This window comes from Cuculus canorus, chromosome 37 (genome assembly GCF_017976375.1).
Source record: "Cuculus canorus isolate bCucCan1 chromosome 37, bCucCan1.pri, whole genome shotgun sequence".
Lineage (NCBI taxonomy): Eukaryota > Metazoa > Chordata > Aves > Cuculiformes > Cuculidae > Cuculus > Cuculus canorus.
This window is the reverse complement of record NC_071437.1, coordinates 885,676-908,524: the sequence shown is the minus strand read 5'-3', so window position 1 is coordinate 908,524 and position 22,849 is coordinate 885,676. Positions and strand designations below refer to the sequence as shown.

Sequence of the window (22,849 nt, the reverse complement as noted above, 5' to 3'; positions counted from 1 at the left end):
TGTCCTCTGCCCCCCATTTTTTGGGGGGTTCATCCTGTCCTCCTGCTGGAAGGGCTCTGTGTGGTCCCCATCCTGCATCCCACGAGCATCTCTGCCCCATAGGACCCTCAGAACCCCCACTGCCCCCCCATTTTATTGGGGTGTCCTCTGCCCCCTTTTTTTTGGGGGTGTTCTCTGCCTCCCATTTTATTGGGGGTGTCCTCTCTTTCCTATTTTTTGGGGGGATCATCCTGTCCTCCTGCTTTGTGTGGTCCCCATCCTGCATCCCACGAGCATCTCTGCCCCTTTGGACCCTCAGAACCCCCACTGCCCCCCATTTTATTGGGGTGTCCTCTGCCCCCCATTTTTTTAGGGGTGTCCTCTGCCTCCCATTTTATTGGGGTGTCCTCTCTCCCCTATTTTTGGGGGGTTCATCCTGGCCTCCTGCTTTGTGTGGTCCCCATCCTGCATCCCACGAGCATCTCTGCCCCATAGGACCCACTGCCCCCCTGACCCCCAGTTTTTTAGGGGTGTCTTGTGCCCCCTATTTTTGGGGGTGTCCTCTGCCTCCCATTTTATTGGGGTGTCCTCTCTCCCCTATTTTTTTGGGGGATCATCCTGGCCTCCTGCTTTGTGTGGTCCCCATCCTGCATCCCACGAGCATCTCTGCCCCTTTGGACCCTCAGAACCCCCCCTTTTCCCCCCATTGCCCCCCATTTTTTTTGGGGGGGGGGTTACCCCGTGCCCCCCCTCCCCACACCTCCTGCTGGAAGAGGTTCTGTCTGCTGCGGAGGGCTCGGAGGCGGCTCTGCCTCCGCTCGTGCTGCAGCTCCGCCGGGGGCGGTTGGAAGTACTCGATGAGGTCCTGGAGGCTGAGGGCGACGGCGGAGAGCGGCAGAGGGGGGGGCGGCGCCCCGCGAGCGCCGCGGCCCAAACCATCGAGGCTCCTGGGGGGGGGGGACGGGACATACATTTGAGGGGAACCCCCCCCTTAAAATCCCAGGAAAGATCCGCCCCCCAAAAAATATATATCGATTCTTCTCCATAGGACACCCCCAAAGGATGAAGAGTTATTGTACACACTCCCCACTTTAGGATTTGGGGGGGCACAGGGGTCAGGGGGACACCCCCGCACAGGAACCTCCCAATGTTCTTATTGCTCCTCTCAGCCCAATGGGACCCCCCCAGGATCCCCATAACTCCACATAGACCCCTATAGACCCCTATAGACCCCTATAGACCCCCATAACCCCCCATAGCCCCCCATAGTCCCCCCATAGACCCCCATGGCCCCCCCATACTCCCCTATAGGCCCCCTATAGCCCCTCATAAGCCCCCATAGACCCCCTATAGACCCCCATAGACCCCCAGAACCCCCCCAGAACCCCTCACAGCCCCCCATGGCCCCCCCATAAACCCCTATTGACCACCATAGACCCCCATGGCCCCCCCATAGACCCCTATTGACCCCCATAGACCCCCAGAACCCCTCACAGCCCCCCATAAACCCCCCATAGACCCCTATTGACCACCATAGACCCCCATAACCCCCTCAAAGCCCCCCAGAACCCCTCCATAGACCCCTATTGACCCCCATAGACCCCCCATAACTCCCCCATAGACCCCCATAAACCCCCCATAGACCCCCATAACCCCCCCAGACCCCTATAGACCCCCATAACCCCTCCATAGACCCCTATTGACCCCCATAGACCCCCAGAACACCCCCAGAACCCTTCACAGCCCCCCATAACCCCTCCATAGACCCCCATAACCCCCCCAATCCCCCATACACCCCCATAACCCCCTCATAGACCCCCATGGCACCCCCATAGACCCCTATTGACCCCCATAGACCCCCAGAACCCCCCCAGAACCCCTCACAGCCCCCCATAAACACCCCCCATAGACCCCTATTGACCACCATAGACCCCCATGGCCCCCCCCATACTCCCCTATTAACCCTCATAGACCCCCATAACCCCCCCCAATCCCCCATACACCCCCATAACACCCCCATAACCCCTCCATAGACCCCCATAACCTCCCTATTGACCCCCATAGACCCCCCATAACCCCCCCAATCCCCCATACACCCCCATAACCCCCTCATAGACCCCTATAACCCCCCCATAGACCCCCATAACCTCCCCATTGACCCCCATACACCCCCATAACCCCCCATAGACCCCCATGGCACCCCCACAGACCCCCCCCATGCCCCCCCCCCCCCAACCTGATGAAGACCCCGAAGAGCCCGGCCGTGCTGTAGATGATCCGCGCCGCCTGCGACTCCTGATGCTGCGAGCGCGTGAGCGACAGCGCATCGTCCATGTGGCCCTCCTGGTGCAGCATGGCCTGGGGGGGGGGACAGGGCGGTGAGACCCCCCCGAGACACCCCACAACCACCAAGAGGGGCCCCAAGAACCCCCCAGAGGTGCCCCAAGGGCTCCAGAAACCCTTGAGATGACCCAAAGATACCAGAACCCCCTTGAGATGCCCCAAGAACCCCCTTGAGATGCCCCAAAGACACCAGAACCCCCTTGAGATGCCCCAAGAACCCTCTTGAGGTGCCCCAAAGACCCCAGAACCCCCTTGAGATGCCACAAGAACCCCTGAACCACCTTGAGATGACCCAAGAACCCCCTTGAGATGCCCCAAAGACACCAAAAACATCTTGAGATACCCCAAGAACCCTCTTGAGATGCCCCAAAGACCCCAGAACCCCGTTGAGATGCCCCAAGAACCCTCTTGAGATGTCCCAAAGATACCAGAATCCTCTTGAGATGCCCCAAGAACTCCAAAACCCCCCTGAGGTGCCCCAAGGACCCCACAACCACCAACAGATGCCCTCAGAACCCCCTGGAGATGCCCCAAAGACCCCAGAACCCTCTTGAGATGCCCCAAGAACCCTTCAGAGATGCCTCAAGGACCCCAGAACCCCCTTGAGATACCCCAAGAACCCTCTTGAGGTGCCCTAAAGACACCAGAACCCCCTTGAGATGCCCCAAGAACCCCCTGAGGTGCCCCAAAAACCCTTCAGAGATGCCTTAAGGACTGCAGAACCCCTCTGCGGTGCCCCAAGGACCCCAGAACCCCCTGAGATGCCCCAAGAAACCTTCAGAGATGCCTCAAAGACCCCAGAACCCCCCTGAGGTGCCCCAAGAACCCCTCTAATATGCCCCAAAGACCCCAAATGCCTCAGAGATGTCCCAAGAACCGCTCAGAGATGCCTCAAAGACCCCAGAACCCCTCGGAGATGCCCCAAGGACCCCAGAACCCTCTTGAGATGCCCCAAGAACACTTCAGAGATGCCTCAAGGACCCCAGAACCCCTCTGAGGTGCTCCAGGATCCCTTCAGAGATGCCCCCATGACCCCGGAACCTCCCGGAGATGTCCCAAGAACCCCCACCTTCCTCTTGAGCATCCCGAGGCGCATGGCCTTGGTGTCGGCGGCGGCGTAGGTGAGCCAGAGCCCGCTGGCCACGTGCTGCACGAAGCAGAGCGACTCCCCGTACTTGATCTCGGGGGGTCCCATCCCCTCCACGTCCCGCTTGGCCACCACCTCCAGCTTCTCCTGCAGGGACAGGGATGGGGACCAGGATGGGGACCAAGGAGGGGTCAGGACCAGCGCGGGGATGAGGACCAGGGTGGGAGCAGGAGAGGGATCCCACCAGGATGGGGATGGAAGCGCGATGGGGTCAGGTTGGGGGCAAAGAAGGGGTCAGGACAAGCGCGAAGGTGAGGACCAGGATGGGATGAGGACCAGGATGGGGTGGGGACCAGGATGGGGTGGGGACCAGGATGGGATGAGGAGCAGGATGGGATGAGGATCAGGATGGGATGAGGACCAGGATGGGGTGGGTACCGGGATGGGATGAGGATCAGGATGGGATGAGGATGGGGACCAAAAAAGATGGGATGAGGACCAGGATGGGATGAGGACCAGGATGGACTGAGGAGCAGGATGGGATGAGGATCAGGATGGGATGAGGACCAGGATGGGATGAGGACCGGGATGAGATGAGGACCAGGATGGGATGAGGACCAGGATGGGGTGGGGATCAGGATGGGATGAGGACCAGGATGGGATGAGGATGGGGACCAAGAAAGGGTCAGGACCAGGATGGGATGGAGACCAAGAAAGGATGAGGATCAGGTTGGGATGAGGATGGGGACCAAAAAAGATGGGATGAGGACCAGGATGGGATGAGGACCAGGATGGGATGAGGATGGGGACCAAGAAGGGGTCAGGACCAGCTCAGGTTGAGGATGGGGACCAAGTAGGATGGGATGAGGACTGGGAGAGGATGAGGGCCAAGAAAGGGTCAGGACCAGGATGGGTTGAGGACCAGGATGGGGACCAAGAAAGGATGAGGATCAGGTTGGGATGAGGACCAGGATGGGATGAGGATGGGGACCAAGAAGGATGGGATGAGGACCAGGATGGGATGAGGATGGGGACCAAAAAAGATGGGATGAGGACCAGGATGGGATGAGGAGCAGGTTGGCATGAGGATGGGGTCCAAGAAGGATGGGATGAGGAGCAGGATGGGAAGAGGAGCAGGATGGGATGAAGACCAGGATGGGGACCAAGAAAGGATGAGGATCAGGTTAGGATGAAGACCAGGATGGGATGAGGACCAGGATGGGATGAGGATGGGCACCAAGAAGGGGTCAGGACCAGGTTGGGATGAGAACCAGCTCAGGTTGAGGATGGGGCCCAAGAAGGGGTCGGAATAAGGAGCAGGACGGGATGAGGACCAGGATGGGATGAGGAGCAGGACGGGATGAGGACCAGGATGGGATGAGGAGCAGGACGGGATGAGGACCAGGACGGGATGAGGAGCAGGACGGGATGAGGAGCAGGACGGGATGAGGAGCAGGATGGGATGAGGAGCAGGATGGGATGAGGACCATGATGGGATGAGGAGCAGGTTGGGATGAGGAGCAGGATGGGATGAGGAGCAGGACGGGATGAGGACCAGGATGGGATGAGGAGCAGGACGGGATGAGGATCAGGACGGGATGAGGAGCAGGACGGGATGAGGACCAGGATGGGATGAGGAGCAGGATGGGATGAGGAGCAGGATGGGATGAGGAGCAGGATGGGATGAGGACCGGGATGGGATGAGGATCAGGATGGGATGAGGAGCAGGACGGGATGAGGAGCAGGATGGGGTGAGGACCAGGATGGGATGAGGAGCAGGACGGGATGAGGAGCAGGACGGGATGAGGACCAGGATGGGATGAGGAGCAGGATGGGATGAGGAGCAGGATGGGATGAGGAGCAGGATGGGATGAGGACCGGGATGGGATGAGGATCAGGATGGGATGAGGAGCAGGACGGGATGAGGAGCAGGATGGGGTGAGGACCAGGATGGGATGAGGAGCAGGATGGGATGAGGAGCAGGTTGGGATGAGGAGCAGGATGGGATGAGGAGCAGGACGGGATGAGGAGCAGGACGGGATGAGGAGCAGGACGGGATGAGGAGCAGGACGGGATGAGGAGCAGGATGGGATGAGGAGCAGGACGGGGTGAGGAGCAGGATGGGATGAGGAGCAGGACGGGATGAGGAGCAGGATGGGATGAGGAGCAGGATGGGATGAGGAGCAGGACGGGATGAGGAGCAGGATGGGATGAGGAGCAGGACGGGATGAGGATGGGGTCCAAGAAGGATGGGATGAGGAGCAGGATGGGATGAGGAGCAGGACGGGATGAGGACCAGGACGGGATGAGGAGCAGGATGGGATGAGGAGCAGGACGGGATGAGGAGCAGGATGGGATGAGGAGCAGGACGGGATGAGGAGCAGGACGGGATGAGGAGCAGGATGGGATGAGGCGCAGGACGGGATGAGGAGCAGGATGGGATGAGGCGCAGGACGGGATGAGGAGCAGGATGGGATGAGGAGCAGGATGGGATGAGGAGCAGGATGGGATGAGGAGCAGGACGGGATGAGGCGCAGGATGGGATGAGGAGCAGGATGGGATGAGGAGCAGGATGGGATGAGGAGCAGGATGGGATGAGGCGCAGGATGGGATGAGGAGCAGGACGGGATGAGGAGCAGGACGGGATGAGGAGCAGGACGGGATGAGGCGCAGGACGGGATGAGGAGCAGGACGGGATGAGGAGCAGGATGGGATGAGGAGCAGGATGGGATGAGGAGCAGGATGAGATGAGGAGCAGGATGAGATGAGGAGCAGGATGGGATGAGGAGCAGGATGGGATGAGGAGCAGGATGGGATGAGGAGCAGGACGGGATGAGGAGCAGGATGGGATGAGGAGCAGGATGGGATGAGGATGGGGTCCAAGAAGGATGGGATGAGGACCAGGATGGGATGAGGACCGTGATGAGATGAGGACCATGATGGGATGAGGATCAGGACGGGATGAGGACCAGGATGAGATGAGGAGCAGGATGGGATGAGGACCAGGATGGGATGAGGACCAGGATGGGATGAGGAGCAGGACGGGATGAGGATGGGGTCCAAGAAGGATGGGATGAGGTTGGGATGGGATGAGGTTGGGCCGGGGCCGGAGCTGACCTTGGAGGCGCGGAAGCAGAAGGCGGAGGCGCGGGTGTTGGCGTTGGCCGCCTCCACCACGGCCAGGCCCTTGTCCTCCGTCAGCGCCAGGTACCGTCCCGTGGTGACGTGGCGCAGGCGGAACGGCTGTCCCCAACGCAGGTGGCTCCCGCTCCAGCTGGGGGACACCGCGGGGACACCGGGACGGGGAGGACATGGGACATCAGGAGGGGGACACATGGGGACATGGAACATCAGGATGGGGACACGATGACACGGGGATGGGGACACGATGACATGGGGATGGGGACACATGGGAACACGTGGGGACACAGGGATGGAGACACGAGGATGGGGAGGACATGGGACATCAGGATGGGGACATATGGGGACACGGGGATGGGGACAGATGGGGACATGGAACATCAGGATGGGGACACAATGACATGGGGATGGGGACACGTGGGGACGTGAGGATGGAGACACAGGGATGGGAACACATGGACACACGGGGACACGGGGATGGGGACATGGGGACACATGGGGATGGGGACACGAGGATGGGGAGGACATGGGACATCAGGATGGGGACGTATGGGGACACACGGGGACACGGAGATGGGGACAGATGGGGACACGTGAGGATATGGGGATGGGGACACATGGGGACACGTGGATGGGGACATGGGACATCAGGATAGGGACACGCGAGGATGTGGGGATGGGGACAGGTGAGGACATGGGGATGGGGACACGAGGATGGGGAGGACATGGGACATCAGGAGGGGGACATATGGGGACACACGGGGACATGGGGATGGGGACACATGGGGACACATGGGGAACATGAGTATGGAGACACGAGGATGGGGAGGACATGGGACATCAGGATGGGGACACGATGACATGGGGATGGGGACACATGGGGACGTGAGGATGGAGACACAGGGATGGGAACACATGGGGACACACGGGGACACGGGGATGGGGACATGGGGACACATGGGGATGGAGACACGAGGATGGGGAGGACATGGGACATCAGGATGGGGACATATGGGGACATGGGAGGACGTAGGGATGGGGACACGGGGATGGGGACACATGGGGACGTGAGGATGGGGACACGAGGATGGGGAGGACATGGGACATCAGGATGGGGACGTATGGGGACACACGGGGACACGGAGATGGGGACAGATGGGGACACGTGAGGACATAGGGATGGGACACATGGGGACACGTGGATGGGGACATGGGACATCAGGATAGGGACACGCGAGGATGTGGGGATGGGGACACATGGGGACACGTGGATGGGGACACGGGACATCAGGATAGGGACACGCGAGGATGTGGGGATGGGGACAGGTGAGGACATGGAGGTGGGGACACGGGGATGGGGACACGTGGGGACATGTGAGGATGTGGGGATGGGGACACAGGGATGGGGACACATGGGGACACGTGGGGGGACACAGGGATGGGGACATGGGACATCAGGATGGGGACATGATGACATGGGGATGGGGACATCAGGATGGGGACGTATGGGGACACACGAGGACACAGGGATGGGGACATATGGGGACACGGGAGGACGTGAGGATGGGGACATATGGGGACACGTGGGGGGACACAGGGATGGGGACGTATGGGGACACGGGGATGGGGACATATGGGGACACGGGGATGGGGACACGGCACAGGGATGGGGACACGAGGATGGGGACACAGGGATGGGGACACGTAAGGACAGGCTCAAAACCCCCCCCCGGTCCCCTCCAACACCTCAGAGACCCCCCGAGACGCTCCAGACCCCCCCAAAGCCCCCCAAGACCCCTCCAACCCCCCCCAGACCCCCCAGTTCCTCCCCTGCGCCCCCCAAAAAGCCCCCAGGACCCCTCCAAACCCCACCAGGACCCCTTAGAGCCCCCCAAACCCCTCCCAAAGCCCCCCAAGACCCCTTCAACCCCTCCAAGACCCCCCAGTTTCCCCCCTGGATCCCCCAAAAAGCCCCCAAGACCCCGCTAAACCCCACCAGGACCCCTTAGAGCCCCCCCAAACCCCTCCCAAGATACTCCATCTCCCCCCAAAACCCCCCAAGACCACTCCAACCCCCCCAAGACCCCTCCAACTCCTCTCAAAGCACCCGAAGACCCCTCCAACCCCCCCAAGACCCCCCAGTTTCCCCCCTGGATCCCCCAAAAAGCCCCCAGGACCCCTCCAAACCCCACCAGGACCCCTTAGAGCCCCCCAAACCCCCTCCCAATATACTCCATCTCCCCCTAACCCCCCCAGGATCCCCCCAAAACCCCCCAAGACCCCTCCAAGACCCCCCATTTTCCCCCCAGGACCCCCCAAAACCCCCCCAAGACACCCCCAAATCCCTCCCAAAGCCCCCCAAGACCCCTTCAACCCCTCCAAGACCCCCCATTTTCCCCCCTGTGCCCCCCAAAAAGCCCCCAGGACCCCTCCAAGCCCCTCCAAACCCCACCAGGACCCCTTAGAGCCCACCAACCCCCTCCCAAAGCCCCCCAAGACCCCTCCAACCCCTCCAAGACCCCCCGTTTTCCCCCCAGGACCCCCCAAAACCCCCCCAAGACCCCCCAAACCCCCTCCCAAAGCCCCCCAAGACCCCTCCAACCCCCCCAAGATCCCCCATTTTCCCCCCTGCGCCCCCCAAAAAGCCTCCAGGACCCCTCCAAACCCCACCAGGACCCCTTAGAGCCCCCCAAACCCCCTCCCAAGATACTCCATCTCCCCCTAAACCCCCCCAGGACCCCCCCAAAGCCCCTCCAACCCCTCCAAGGCCCCCCCATTTTCCCCCCAGGACCCCCCAACCCCCCCCCAAGACCCCCCCAAGACCCTCCCAAAGCCCCCCAAGACCCCTCCAACCCCTCCAAGACCCCCCAGTTCCTCCCCTGGATCCCCCAAAAAGCCCCCAAGACCCCTCCAAACCCCACCAGGACCCCTTAAAGCCCCCCCAAACCCCCTCCCAATATACTCCATCTCCCCCTAAACCCCCCCAGCCCCCCCCCAAACCCCCCCCAGGCCCCCCCAAACCTGATCCTCAGCGTCTCGAGGCGCCACAGGGATCTGGCGTGGGCGCAGACGGCGCCTCCCTCGTAGCTGACGACGCTGCTGTGAGGATAACGAGGGGAGTGGGGGTCACAGGGGGACCCCCAAACCCCTTCACCCGTCCCCCCTAATCCTTTGGAAGCAAAGGACCCCCCCAGACCTGCGTTCCTCCCCCTGCTCGGGCGCAGAGGTGGTCAAACACTCGTCCATGTGGCCGTGGAAGAGGCGAAGGACGTGGCCGCCCGTGACGTAACCTGAGGTTTTGGGGGGACAAAGGGGGTCAGAAAGGAAAGGGAGGGGTTGGAGCCCCCCCCCAAAAAAAAAAGGTGTGAAAAATGTACCCTCTTCGGAGCCGGAGCAAATGGGGTTCATATTCCAAAGGGTTTGCATGAAAGAGGCGTCGGCCTGGAGCTCTCCGGAGGCGGTGGAGAGGTGCTGAGAGGGGAAAAATGGGGGGAAATGGGGAATAATGGGGGGATAATAATAATGGGGGGAAATAATAATGGGGGGAAATAATAATGGGGGAAATAATGGGGGGAATAATGGGGGGATAATGGGGGGAGAATAATAATGGGGGGAATAATGGGGGATAATGGGGGGATAATAATAATGGGGGGAAATAATGGGGGGAATAATGGGGGGAAATAATGGGGGGATAATGGGGGAATAATGGGGGAATAATGGGGGAATAATGGGGGGAATAATGGGGGGAATAATGGGGGGATAATAATGGGGGGAAATAATGGGGGAATAATGGGGGGAATAATGGGGGGAAATAATGGGGGGGAATAATGGGGGGAATAATGGGGGGAATAATGGGGGGAAATAATGGGGGGGAATAATGGGGGGAATAATGGGGGGAAATAATGGGGGGGAATAATGGGGGGAATAATGGGGGAAATAATGGGGGGATAATAATGGGGGGAAATAATGGGGGAATAATGGGGGGAATAATGGGGGAATAATGGGGGAAATAATGGGGGAATAATGGGGGGAAATAATGGGGGGAATAATGGGGGAATAATGGGGGGAATAATGGGGGGATAATAATGGGGGGAATAATGGGGGGAAATAATGGGGGAATAATGGGGGAATAATGGGGGGAATAATGGGGGAATAATGGGGGAAATAATGGGGGGAAATAATGGGGGAATAATGGGGGAATAATGGGGGGAAATAATGGGGGGAATAATGGGGGGATAATAATAATGGGGGAATAATAATGGGGATAATAATGGGGGGAATAATGGGGGAATAATGGGGGAATAATGGGGGGAAATAATGGGGGAATAATGGGGGAATAATGGGGGGATAATAATGGGGGGATAATAATGGGGGAATAATGGGGGGATAATAATGGGGGGAATAATGGGGGAAATAATAATGGGGGAATAATGGGGGGAATAATGGGGGAATAATGGGGGAATAATGGGAATAATGGGGGGAAATAATGGGGGGAATAATGGGGGGAAATAATGGGGGAATAATGGGGGGAAATAATGGGGGAATAATGGGGGGATAATGGGGGGAAATAATGGGGGGAATAATGGGGGGAATAATGGGGGGATAATGGGGGGAATAATGGGGGGAATAATGGGGGGAATAATGGGGGGATAATGGGGGGAAATAATGGGGGGAATAATGGGGGGAATAATGGGGGGAATAATGGGGGGAATAATGGGGGGAGAAAAGGATAGAGAGTGGGAAAACGCCCCCAACGCCCCCCACAGTGCAGCCCCTGTGCCTCCCTCAGCCCCCCAAGTGCCCCCCAAGTGCCCCCCAAGTGCCCCCCAGCCCCCTAAGTGCCCTCAGTCTCCCCAAACCTCCAGCCCCACAAGTGCCCCCCAACCCCTGAGCCCCCCCAAGTGCCCCCCAAGTGCCCCCCAGCCCCCCAACCCCCCAGCCCCACAAGTGCCCCCCAAGTGCCTCCCAAGTCCCCCAAGTGCCCCCCAAACCCTCACCCCCCCAAGTGCCCCCCAGGTGCCCCCCAAGTGCCCCCAAGTCCTCCAAACCCTCAGCCCCCCAAATGCCCCCCAAGCCCCCCCCAAGTCCTCTAAACCCTCAGCCCCTCAAGTGCCCCCCAGCCCCCCAAGTGCCCCCCAAATGCCTCCCAAGTGCCCCCCAAATGCCCCCCAGCCCCCCAAACCCTCAGCCCCCCAAGTCCCCCCGAGACCCCCAAGTGCCCCCCAAATGCCTCCCAAGTGCCCCCCAAGTGCCCTTAGTCCCCCAAACCCCCACCCCACAAGTGCCCCTCAGCCCCCCAAGTGCCCCCCAAGTGCCCCCCAGCCCCACAAGTGCCCCCCAAGCGCCCCCCAAGTACCCCCCAAGTGCCTCCCAAGTGCCCCCGAGCCCCCCAAGTGCCCCCCAAGCTCTGAGCCCCCCAAGTGCCCCCCAAGTGCCCCCCAAGTGCCTCCTAAGTGCCCCCCAAGTGCCCTTAGTCCCCCAAACCCCCACCCCACAAGTTCCCCTCAGCCCCCCAAGTGCCCCCCAAGCCCTGATCCCCCCAAGTGCCCCCCAGGTGCCCCCCAAGTGCCCCCAGGTGCCCCCCAAGTGCCCCCCAATCCCTGATCCCCCCAAGTGCCCCCAGGTGCCCCCCAAGTCCCCCCCGTACCAGGTAGCGTTCGGAGGAGACGCTGACGAGGATGAGGTCGTCGCCCACTCGGACCTTCTCCCCCTCGGAGCGCTGTTTGGACGCGGGGTGCATCGTCCACCAACACGCCTCCCCTGCACCCCAACACCGGGGGGGGCCCCGGGATCAGCCGGGACCCCGAAACACACCCAGGGACCCCAGAACACACCCAGGGACCCCAGAACACACCCCCTGCACCCCAAAACACACCCAGGGACCCCAGAACACACCCCCTGCAACCCGAAACCCACCCAGGGACCCTGAAACACACCCAGGGACCCCAGAACCCACCCCCTGCACCCCAACATCGGGGGGGGCCCCGGGATCAGCCGGGACCCCGAAACACACCCAGGGACCCCAGAACCCACCCCCTGCACCCCAAAACACACACAGGGACCCCAGAACACACCCCCTGCACCCCAAAACACACCCAGGGACCCCAAAATCCCTCCCCAGAGACCCCCCAAACCACCCTGGGATCCCCCAAAACCACACCAGAGACCCCAAAACCACCCCTGGAACCCCCAAATCCCCCCCTGGGACCCCCAATCCCTCCTTAGAGACCCCCAAACCACCCCTGGGACCCCCAAATCCCTCCCTGGGACCACCAATCCCTCCTTAGAGACCCCCAAATCCCCCCTGGGACCCCCAATCCCTCCTTAGAGACCCCCAAACCACCCCTGGGACCCCCAATCCCTCCTTAGAGCCCCCCAACCCCTCCCCTGGGACCCTCAAATCCCCCTCAGAGACCCCCAAATCCCCCTCAGAGACCCCCAAAATCCCCCCCGGGTCCCCCAATCCCTCATTAGTGACCCCCAAACCACCCCTGGAACCCCCCAAATCCAACCCTGGGACCCCCAAAACTACCCCTGGGACCCCCAATCCCTCCCTAGAGCCCCCCAAATCCCACCCTGGGACCCCCAATCCCTCATCAGAGACCCCCAAACCACCCCTGGGACCCCCAATCCCTCCTTAGAAACCCCCAAACCACCCTTGGGACCCCCAAATCCCCCCCTGGGACCCCCAAATCCCCCCCTGAGACCCCCAATCCCTCCTTAGAGACCCCCAAACCACCCCTGGGACCCCCCAAATCCCCCTTAGAGACCCCCAAATCCCCCCTGGGACCCCCAAATCCCCCTCAGAGACCCCCAAATCCCCCCTGGGACCCCCAAAACACCCCTGGGACCCCTAATCCCTCCTTAGAGACCCCCAAAACACCCCTGGGACCCCCAATCCCTCCTCAGAAACCCCCAAACCACCCTTGGGACCCCCAAATCCCCCTCAGAGACCCCCAACACCACCCCTGGGACCCCCAATCCCTACTTAGAGACCCCCAACCCCTCCTTAGAGACCCCCAACCCCTCCCCTGGGACCCCCAAATCCCCCTCAGAGACCCCCAAACCACCCCTGGGACCCCCCAAATCCCCCTTAGAGACCCCCAAATCCCCCCTGGGACCCCCAACCCCTCCCCAGAGACCCCCAAACCACCCCTGGAACCCCCCAAATCCCACCCTGGGACCCCCAATCCCTCCCTAGAGCCCCCCAAATCCCACCCTGGGACCCCCAATCCCTCCTTAGAGACCTCCAAACCGCCCCTGGGACCCCCAATCCCTCCTTAGAAACCCCCAAATCCCCCCTTGGGACCCCCAATCCCTCCTTAGAGACCCCCAAACCACCCCTGGGACCCCCAATCCCTCCTTAGAAACCCCCAAATCCCCCCTTGGGACCCCCAATCCCTCCTTAGAGACCCCCAAACCGCCCCTGGGACCCCCAATCCCTCCTTAGAAACCCCCAAATCCCCCCTTGGGACCCCCAAATCCCCCTCAGAGACCCCCAACACCACCCCTGGGACCCCCAATCCCTCCTTAGAGACCCCTAAATCCCCCCTTGGGATCCCCAAATCCCCCTCAGAGACCCCCAAACCACCCCTGGGACCCCCAAATCCCCCTCAGAGACCCCCAAATTCCCCCCTGGGACCCCCAATCCCTCCTTAGAGACCCCCAAATCCCCCCTGGGACCCCCAAATCCCCCTCAGAGACCCCCAAATTCCCCCCTGGGACCCCCAATCCCTCCTTAGAGACCCCCAAATCCCCCCTGGGACCCCCAAACCACCCTTGGGACCCCCAATCCCTCCCCTGGGACCCCCAAATCCCCCTCAGAGACCCCCAAATCCCCCCTTGGGATCCCCAAATCCCCCTCAGAGACCCCCAAATCCCCCCCCTGGGACCCCCAACCCCTCCCTGGCCCCCCCAAAACCCTCTGCCCCCCCTCACCGGTGCTGTCGCGCCGCAGCCCCACATCGAAGGCGAGTTTGTCGGTGACGGAACGGGAGGTGGTGAGGCAGCTCAGATACTGGGGTGCAGGGGGGCAACGTTAGGGGGGGACCCCCAAACCACCCCCAAAAAGAACCCCCAACCCCCATCCAGAGCTCCCCCAAAACCCCCCCCAACAACACCAACCCCCCCTCAGAGCCCCCCAAGTCCCCCTCTCCAAGAAACTCTCCCCCCTCCCAGAGCCCCCCAAAATCCCACTCCCCCCCCAATACCCCACCTGAACCCCCAAAGGGCTCCAAGAACCCCAAGAGCCCAAACTCCTACAGGACTCCCCCAGGGCCCCCCAAAACCTTGGGAACTGGGGGGATTGCACCCCGATTTGGGGGTCCCCAAACTTCTAAGATCCTCCAAGCACTTCCAGGACACCCCCAAACCCCAAGAGCCCCCCAAAACTCCCCTCTATACCCTCCAAAACCCTTCCAGGACTCCCCTAGGGCCCCCCAAACCTTGGGAACTGGGGGGGCAGCACCCCGATTTGGGGGTCCCCAAACTTCTAAGACCCTCCCAGCACTTCAGGACACCCCCAAACCCCAAGAGCCCCCCAAAACTCCCCTCTATACCCTCCAAACCTCCCCAGGACTCCCCTAGGGACCCCCAAAACCTTGGGAACTGGGGGGATTGCACCCCGATTTGGGGGTCCCCAAACTTCTAAGACCCTCCCAGCACTTCAGGACACCCCCAAACCCCAAGAGCCCCCCAAAATTCCCCACTATACCCTCCAAAACCCCTCCATGACTCCACCAAGGCTCCCCAAACCTTGGGAATTGGGGGGGACTGCACCCCGATTTGGGGGTCCCCAAACCTCTAGGACCCCCCCAGCACTGCAAGGACACCCCCAAACCCCAAGAGCCCCCCAAAACTCCCCTCTATACCCTCCAAACCCCCCTCCAGGACTCCCCTGGGGACCTCCAAACCTTGGGAACTTGGGGGGCAGCACCCCGATTTGGGGGTCCCCAAACCTCTAGGCCCCCCCCCAGCCCCTCCCCAGGCCTCCGGCCCCCCCCGAACCCCAAAACTCACCATTCCGCTGTGGCAGTGCCGCAGGAGGATGGCGTGGCCGTAGAGCAGCGTTCGGTGCCCCCCGCCCTGCGATGACTTTGGTTTTGGGGTACAGGGTCAGAAGGGGGACCCCAAAACCTTTTTGGGGTCCACCAAGTCTTGTACACCCCCCGATTTTTGGGGTCCTCCCCATTTCTTGGAGGATCCCATTGCACCCCCTCATGCAAGAGGGGTTTGGGGGGGCTCCAAGCCTTGTACCCCCCCATTTTTGGGGGACCCCATTGCACCCCCTCATGCAGGAGGGGTTTGGGGGTCCCCCAAGCCTTGTACCCCCCCATTTTTGGGGGTCCCCCAAGCTTTGCACCCCCATTATTTTAGGACCCTCCTTTACAGAGTCCCCCCCAAAATCCACCCCCCCTCCCCTATTTTTGGGGGTGGCACCCCCATTTTCAGGATATACCCCCCCAAACTCTACGCTCCTCCTCATTTTTTGGGGGGGTCTCCTATTTTTTTTAGGGGGGTCCCCACTTTTGAGGGAGTCCCCATTTTTTTGGGGGTCCCCACTTTTTTTGGGTGGTCCCCACTTTTGGGGGGTCCCCACTTTTTTGGGGGGGTCCCCACTTTTGGGAGGGTCCCCACTTTTTTTTGGGTGGGCCCCACTTTTTTTTTGGTGGGCCCCACTTTTGGAGGGTCCCCACTTTTTTGGGGGGTCCCCACTTTTTTTGGGAGGGGCCCCACTTTTTTGGGTGGGCCCCACTTTTTTGGGGGGTCCCCACTTTTTTGGGGTCCCCACTTTTTTTGGAGGGTCCCCACTTTTGGAGGGTCCCCACTTTTGGAGGGTCCCCACTTTTTTTGGGTGGTCCCCACTTTTGGGGAGGTCCCCACTTTTTTGGGGGGATCCCCATTTTTTTGGGGGGGTCCCCACTTTTTTTTTGGGGGGGTCGCAGGATCCATGCGGAATTGGGGTGATGGGATGGAAATGGGGGGGCAAAAAGGATGGGATGGATGTGAGGGGTGGGGGGGGCACACTCGAACACCGCAAAGAGACGGGGGTGGAGTGAGGACACCCCAAAATTTGGGGGGGGGGCAAACCCCCCCCAAATTTAGGGTGAGGGGTACCCCAAAAGCTCTATTTTTGTTTTGGGGGGGTCAGAGGAGGAATTGGGGGGGTGGGTACCACACCTACCCACTTATCCAGATCGACCCCCTTGGGTGGGCAAAGAGAGAAAAGGGGGGTTAAAAAAGAAAGGGGGGATGGGGGGGGGTCCCCCAAAACCTTTCACACCCCCCCCCCCCGACACCCCAAAATACGTACCTCGCCCCCCAATTCCGAGGTGTTCGCCAACATCTCCTGCAGCGCTCGCACCGACAGCGACTGCTCCAGCACGAAACAGCAGCCGGCCAAGTCGGGGGGCACATTCTGGGGGGGCCATCAGGGAAAAGAAGGGGTGAGGGTACACCCCGAAACCTCCCAAAGAGCACCATCGCCCCCCCCAAAAAAAAAATCAAAGCCCACAGACACCCCCCCCCAAAAAAAAAAGCATCTCAAAGGGATGCAGGAGGAACATCCCCGTGAGGAAGGGGGGGTTTTGGGGTCCCCTCTGGTCTTTATAAGGAGATATTGGGGTCCGTAGGGACCCAACTGAGGATATTGGGGTCCCCCATGCCCTCATAGCAAGAGATATTGGGGTCTCCATGGTCCCCATGAGGAGATATTGGGGTCCCCAGGTCTCCATCCAGGGATTTCGGGGTCTCCATGAGGAGATATTGGGGTCCCCAGGTCCTCACTCAGGGATATTGGGGTCCCCATGAGGAGATATTGGGGTCCCCAGGTCCCCACCCAGGGATATTGGGGTCCCCATGAGGAGATATTGGGGTCCCCAGGTCTCCATCCAGGGATTTCGGGGTCTCCATGAGGAGATATTGGGGTCCCCAGGTCCCTATCCGGGGATATTGGGGTCCCCATAAGGAGATATTGGGGTCCGTAGGGACCCAACCAAGGATATTGGGGTCCCCCATGCCCTCATAGCAAGCGATATTGGGGTCTCCATAGTCCCCATAAGGAGATATTGGGGTCTCCAGGTCCTCACTCAGGGATATTGGGGTCCCTATGAGGAGATATTGGGGTCCCCAGGTCCCCACCCAGGGATATTGGGGTCCCCATGAGGAGATATTGGGGTCCCCAGGTCTCCATCCAGGGATTTCGGGGTCTCCATGAGGAGATATTGGGGTCCCCAGGTCCCCATCTAAGGATATTGGGGTCCTTCATGGTCTCCATGAGGAGATATTGGGGTCCCCAGGTCCTCATCCAGGGATATTGGGGTCCCCATAAGGAGATATTGGGGTCCCCAGATCCCCATCTAAGGATATTGGGGTCCTCCATGGTCTCCATGAGGAGATATTGGGGTCCCCATAAGGAGATATTGGGGTCCCCAGGTCTCCATCCAGGGATTTTGGGGTCCCCATGGTCCCCATAAGGAGATATTGGGGTCCCCATGGTCCCCATGAGGAGATATTGGGGTCCCCAGGTCCCCATCCAGGGATATTGGGGTCCTCTGTGGTCCCATTAAGGAGATATTGGGGTCCCCGATGTCCTCATACCAAGCAATATTGGGGTCCTCCATGATTCCCATAAGGAGATATTGGGGTCCCCAGGTCCCCATCCAGGGATATTGGGGTCCCCATAGTCCCCATAAGGAGATATTGGGGTCCCCAGGTCCCTATCCGGGGATATTGGGGTCCTCCATGGTCCCCATAAGGAGATATTGGGGTCCCCAGGCCCTCACCCAGGGATATTGGGGTCCCCATGAGGAGATATTGGGGTCCCCAGGTCCTCACCCAGGGATATTGGGGTCCCCCATGATCCCCATAAGGAGATATTGGGGTCCCCATGTCCCCTATAATGAGATATTGGGGACCCCATAAGGTGATATTAGGGTCCCTCCCTGTCCCCCCACCCAGGGATATTGGGGTCCCCTATGTCCTTATAAGGAGATATTGGGGTCCCCCCCGTCCCCCCACCCAGAGATATTGGGGTCCCCCATATCCCTATAAGGAGATATTGGGGTTCCCCCCTTCTTCCCTCTCCCCCCCCTTCCTCGTCCCTTTCAATCTGCTTTCTGAGGTTCCCCTAAAATCTGGATATATACTGTGGTTTTTTGGGGTCCCCCGAACCCCAACCTTTGAGAATAGATTTTGGGGACCCCCTTCCTTTCCCTCCCCCCCCGTACCCCCTCATCCCCCACAGCCCCCCCTCTTTTCCCCCCTAAATCCATGCCCCCCCCTTTGCCCTTTCAAGCTGCTTTCTGGGGTTCCCCCTAAACTCTGGATATTTACTGTGGTTTTTTGGGGTCCCCCCAACCCCAACCTTTAAGGATGGATTTTGGGGACCCCCCCCCCCAAACCTGAGCGTTGGAGGTGGGTTCGAGGTTGCACAAACGGTTGCCGAAACCCTCAGCCGAAAGGCAGAGCTTGAGCTGCTCCTTCAGCAGCGTCGTCGTACACTGCAGCACCACCTCGTCCTCCTGGGGGGGCAAAAAAATGGGGGGGCATCAACACCCCCCCCATGCACCCCTCTGCACCCCCAAAAAATCTGGGGAACCCCCCCTTAATGAGAGAGCCCCCCCTCAGCATCTCCCCTGCATCCCCAAAGGGGACCCTCAGCATCACTTTGTGCTCCTAGGGGGCAAAATAGGGGGGTTTAAAGGGGGGCAAAAAGGGGGGGCAAAAAGGGGGGGCATCAACGCCCCTCCCCGCTCGCCTCTGCACCCCCAAAAAATCTGGGGAACCCCCCCTTAATGAGAGCGCCCCCCCTCAGCATCTCCCCTGCATCCCCAAAGGGGACCCTCAGCATCACTTTGTGCTCCTGGGGGGGCAAAAAGGGGGGGTTAAAGGGGGAGCAAAAAGGGGGGGCAAAAATGGGGGGGCATCAACACCCCCCCATGCACCCCTCTGCACCCCCAAAAAATCTGGGGAACCCCCCCTTAATGAGAGCGCCCCCCCTCAGCATCTCCCCTGCATCCCCAAAGGGGACCCTCAGCATCACTTTGTGCTCCTGGGGGGGCAAAAAAGTGGGGGTTAAAGGGGGGCAAAAAGGGTGGGGGGCAAAAAGGGGGCAAAAAGGGGGGGCATAAACACCCCTCTGCACCCCCAAAAAATCTGGGGAACCCCCCCTTAATGAGAGCGCCCCCCCTCAGCATCTCCCCTGCATCCCCAAAGGGGACCCTCAGCATCACTTTGTGCTCCTGGGGGGGCAAAAAAGTGGGGGTTAAAGGGGGGCAAAAAGGGTGGGGGGCAAAAAGGGGGCAAAAAGGGGGGGCATAAACACCCCTCTGCACCCCCAAAAAATCTGGGGAACCCCCCCTTAATGAGAGCGCCCCCCCTCAGCATCTCCCCTGCATCCCCAAAGGGGACCCTCAGCATCACTTTGTGCTCCTGGGGGGCAAAAAGGGGGAAAAAGGGGGAGCAAAAAGGGGGGGCAAAAATGGGGGGGGGCATCAACACCCCCCTGCACCCCCAAAAAAAGCTGGGGGGACCCCCAAAATGAGAGTGCCCCCTCCCCCAGCATCTCCCCCTGCATCCTGCTTGGAATGGGGGCAAAAGGGGGGGGGCAAAAAGAGGGGGGGCAAAAAAGGGGGGGGGCAAAAAAGGGGGGGCAAAAAAGGGGGGGTCATCAACACCCCCAAAAAGGCTGAGACCCCCCCCCCAAGAAAAGAAGATGGGGGGGTAAAAATGGGACACTCTTCTTCCCCCCCCCCCCCCCAAGGAGTTTGGGGGGGGGGCAAAAAAGGGGGGGCCAAAAAGAGGGGGGGCAAAAAAAGGAGGGGGGCAAAAAGAGGGGGGGCAAAAAGAGGGGGGGCAAAAAAAGGAGGGGGGGAAAAAAAGGAGGGGGTGACCTTAATGCCCCCCCCCTCCCTCCCCCCCCTCAGCTGTTCCCATCGCTCTTTTTGGGGGGGGGGGGGGGGGGTCGGATTCCATCCTTCGATCCTCGAATTCCCAAAGGGGGGGGGGGGGCCTTTGGGGGCCCCTTTTTGGAGGGGGGGGGAAATTCTGCTGAGCTCAGCATTCCCCCCCAAAAAAAAGGGCACATCCGTACCCCCCCCCCCCCCCCCCTTTGAATGTAAAGACCCCCTTTGGGGCTCCCAGTTCAGGTTTTGAGGACGAACTGGGAGGAACTGGGACGCGCTGGGATGGAACTGGGACACCCCCATCCCCCCCCCCCAAAGGGATTTGGTTTCGCCCTCCCAGCAGCTGCGCCCCCCCCCCCCCCAGTTGCTATAATGGGAGTAAAGGAACAGGTGGGGAGGGGGGAGGGAATCCCAGTGCTCCCAGTGCTCCCAGTTCAGGCTGAACCCCCCCAAACAGCTCCCCCAGTGCCTCCCAGTGCTCCCAGTTTAGGTTAACCCCCCCCAAAGAGCCCTCCCAGTGCCTCCCAGTACTCCCAGTTTAGGCTGAACCCCCCCAAACAGCCCTCCCAGTGCCTCCCAGTACTCCCAGTTTAGGTTAACCCCCCCCAAACAGCCATCCCAGTGCCTCCCAGTACTCCCAGTTTAGGCTGAACCCCCCCAAACAGCCATCCCAGTGCCTCCCAGTACTCCCAGTTTAGCCTGAACCCCCCCAAACAGCCATCCCAGTGCCCCCCAGTGCTCCCAGTTTAGGCTGAACCCCCCCAAACAGCCCTCCCAGTGCCTCCCAGTGCCTCCCAGTTTAGGCTGAACCCCCCCAAACAGCCCTCCCAGTGCCTCCCAGTGCTCCCAGTTTAGGCTGGACCTCCCCCAGCAGCTCCCCCAGTGCTCCCAGTTTAGGCTGGACCCCCCAAACAGCCCTCCCAGTGCTCCCCAGTGCTCCCAGTTTAGGTTACCCCCCCCCAAACAGCCCTCCCAGTGCCTCCCAGTGCTCCCAGTTTAGGCTGAACCCCCCAAACAGCCCTCCCAGTTCCTCCCAGTGCTCCCAGTTTAGGCTGAACCCCCCCAAACAGCCCTCCCAGTGCCTCCCAGTGCCTCCCAGTGCTCCCAGTTCAGGCTGGACCCCTCCAAACAGCCCCCTCAGTCTCTCCAGTGCCCTCACACCAGTTTCCCCAGTATCCCCAGTCCTATCTCCCCAGTATCTTCCAGTATCTTCCTGCCCCCAGTACCCCCTCCCAGTCCTCCCAGTATCCCCAGTACCCCCCCACTCACCGTCCGCAGGAACTGGACATCATCCTCACCGTCGCCCTCGGCCATGACTGGGAGCACTGGGACCCCTTACTGGGAGCACTGGGACCCCTTACTGGGGGGCACTGGGCACCAGTGGGTACCGGTTACTGGGGGGGGTCCCAGTACTGGGGAGGGGAGGGGGGGGTACTGGGTGTCCCAGTTCCAACTGGGGGGGTCCCAGTCCCCAACTGGGGGGTTCTGGGGATCCCAGTCCTAACTGGGAGGGGGTCCTGGGGGTCCGGGGAGGGTCCCAGTTCCAACTGGGGGGGTCCTGGGGTTCCCAGTTCAAACTGGGAGGGGGTCCTGGGGGTCCAGGGGGGTCCCAGTTCAAACTGGGGGGGTCCTGGGGTTCCCAGTTCAAACTGGGAGGGGGTCCTGGGGGTCCGGGGAGGGTCCCAGTTCCAACTGGGGGGATCCCAGTCCCCAGTGGGGGCGTCCTGGGGGTCCCAATTCAAACTGGAGGGGTCTGGGGAGGGTCCCAGTTCAAACTGGGGGGGTCCTGGGGTTCCCAGTTCAAACTGGGGGGGTCCGGGGGGTCCCAGTTCAAACTGGGAGGGGGTCCTGGGGTGGTCCAAGTTCAAACTGGGGGGGTCCCAGTCCCCAGTGGGGGTGTCCTGGGGGTCCGGGGGGGGTCCCAGTTCAAACTGGGGGGGTCCGGGGGTCCCAGTTCAAACTGGGAGGGTCCGGGGGGGGTCCCCAGTTCAAACTGGGGGGGTCCTGGGGGTCCCAGTCCCCAGTGGGGGGGTCCTGGGGGTCCTGGGGGTCCCAGTTCAAACTGGGAGGGGGTCCTGGGGGTCCGGGGGGGGTCCCCAGTTCAAACTGGGGGGGTCCGGGGGGTCCCAGTTCAAACTGGGAGGGGGTCCTGGGGGTCCGGGGGGGGTCCCCAGTTCAAACTGGGGGGGTCCGGGGGGTCCCAGTTCAAACTGGGAGGGGGTTCTGGGGGTCCGGGGAGGGTCCCCAGTTCAAACTGGGGGGGTCTCTGTGGGGGGGGGTTCCCGTTACCGGTATTGGGGTGTCCCGGGGGTCCAAGGTGTTTTTTTGGGGGGTCCCGGGGGGGTCCCCGATGTCGCCGCCGCCTCTGCTCGTGTCCCTCTGCCCCCCCCCCCCC

General features: G+C 61.0%; 1 protein-coding gene across 2 annotated transcripts in view; it reads right to left on the bottom strand.

Moving 5' to 3' along the window:
- RYR1 (ryanodine receptor 1) overlaps positions 1-22,849 on the bottom strand; it is a 130,647-nt gene extending 107,798 nt beyond the window's left edge. Inside the window, exons 1-14 of one of the 2 annotated variants that reach the window (XM_054052902.1) lie at positions 22,744-22,849; positions 21,724-21,824; positions 18,952-19,071; positions 16,863-16,967; positions 15,569-15,643; positions 14,489-14,567; positions 12,198-12,310; positions 9,928-10,021; positions 9,747-9,840; positions 9,572-9,649; positions 6,527-6,683; positions 3,392-3,556; positions 2,216-2,337; positions 740-926 (exon numbers count right to left, since the gene is read on the bottom strand). In XM_054052902.1, coding sequence (XP_053908877.1) covers positions 740-926; positions 2,216-2,337; positions 3,392-3,556; positions 6,527-6,683; positions 9,572-9,649; positions 9,747-9,840; positions 9,928-10,021; positions 12,198-12,310; positions 14,489-14,567; positions 15,569-15,643; positions 16,863-16,967; positions 18,952-19,071; positions 21,724-21,768 — 1,434 coding nt within the window. In that variant the 5' untranslated portion in view covers positions 21,769-21,824; positions 22,744-22,849. Of the gene's footprint in view, positions 1-739; positions 927-2,215; positions 2,338-3,391; positions 3,557-6,526; positions 6,684-9,571; positions 9,650-9,746; positions 9,841-9,927; positions 10,022-12,197; positions 12,311-14,488; positions 14,568-15,568; positions 15,644-16,862; positions 16,968-18,951; positions 19,072-21,723; positions 21,825-22,743 lie in introns of those variants that run through there. The other variant, XM_054052901.1, reaches the window with a different exon arrangement.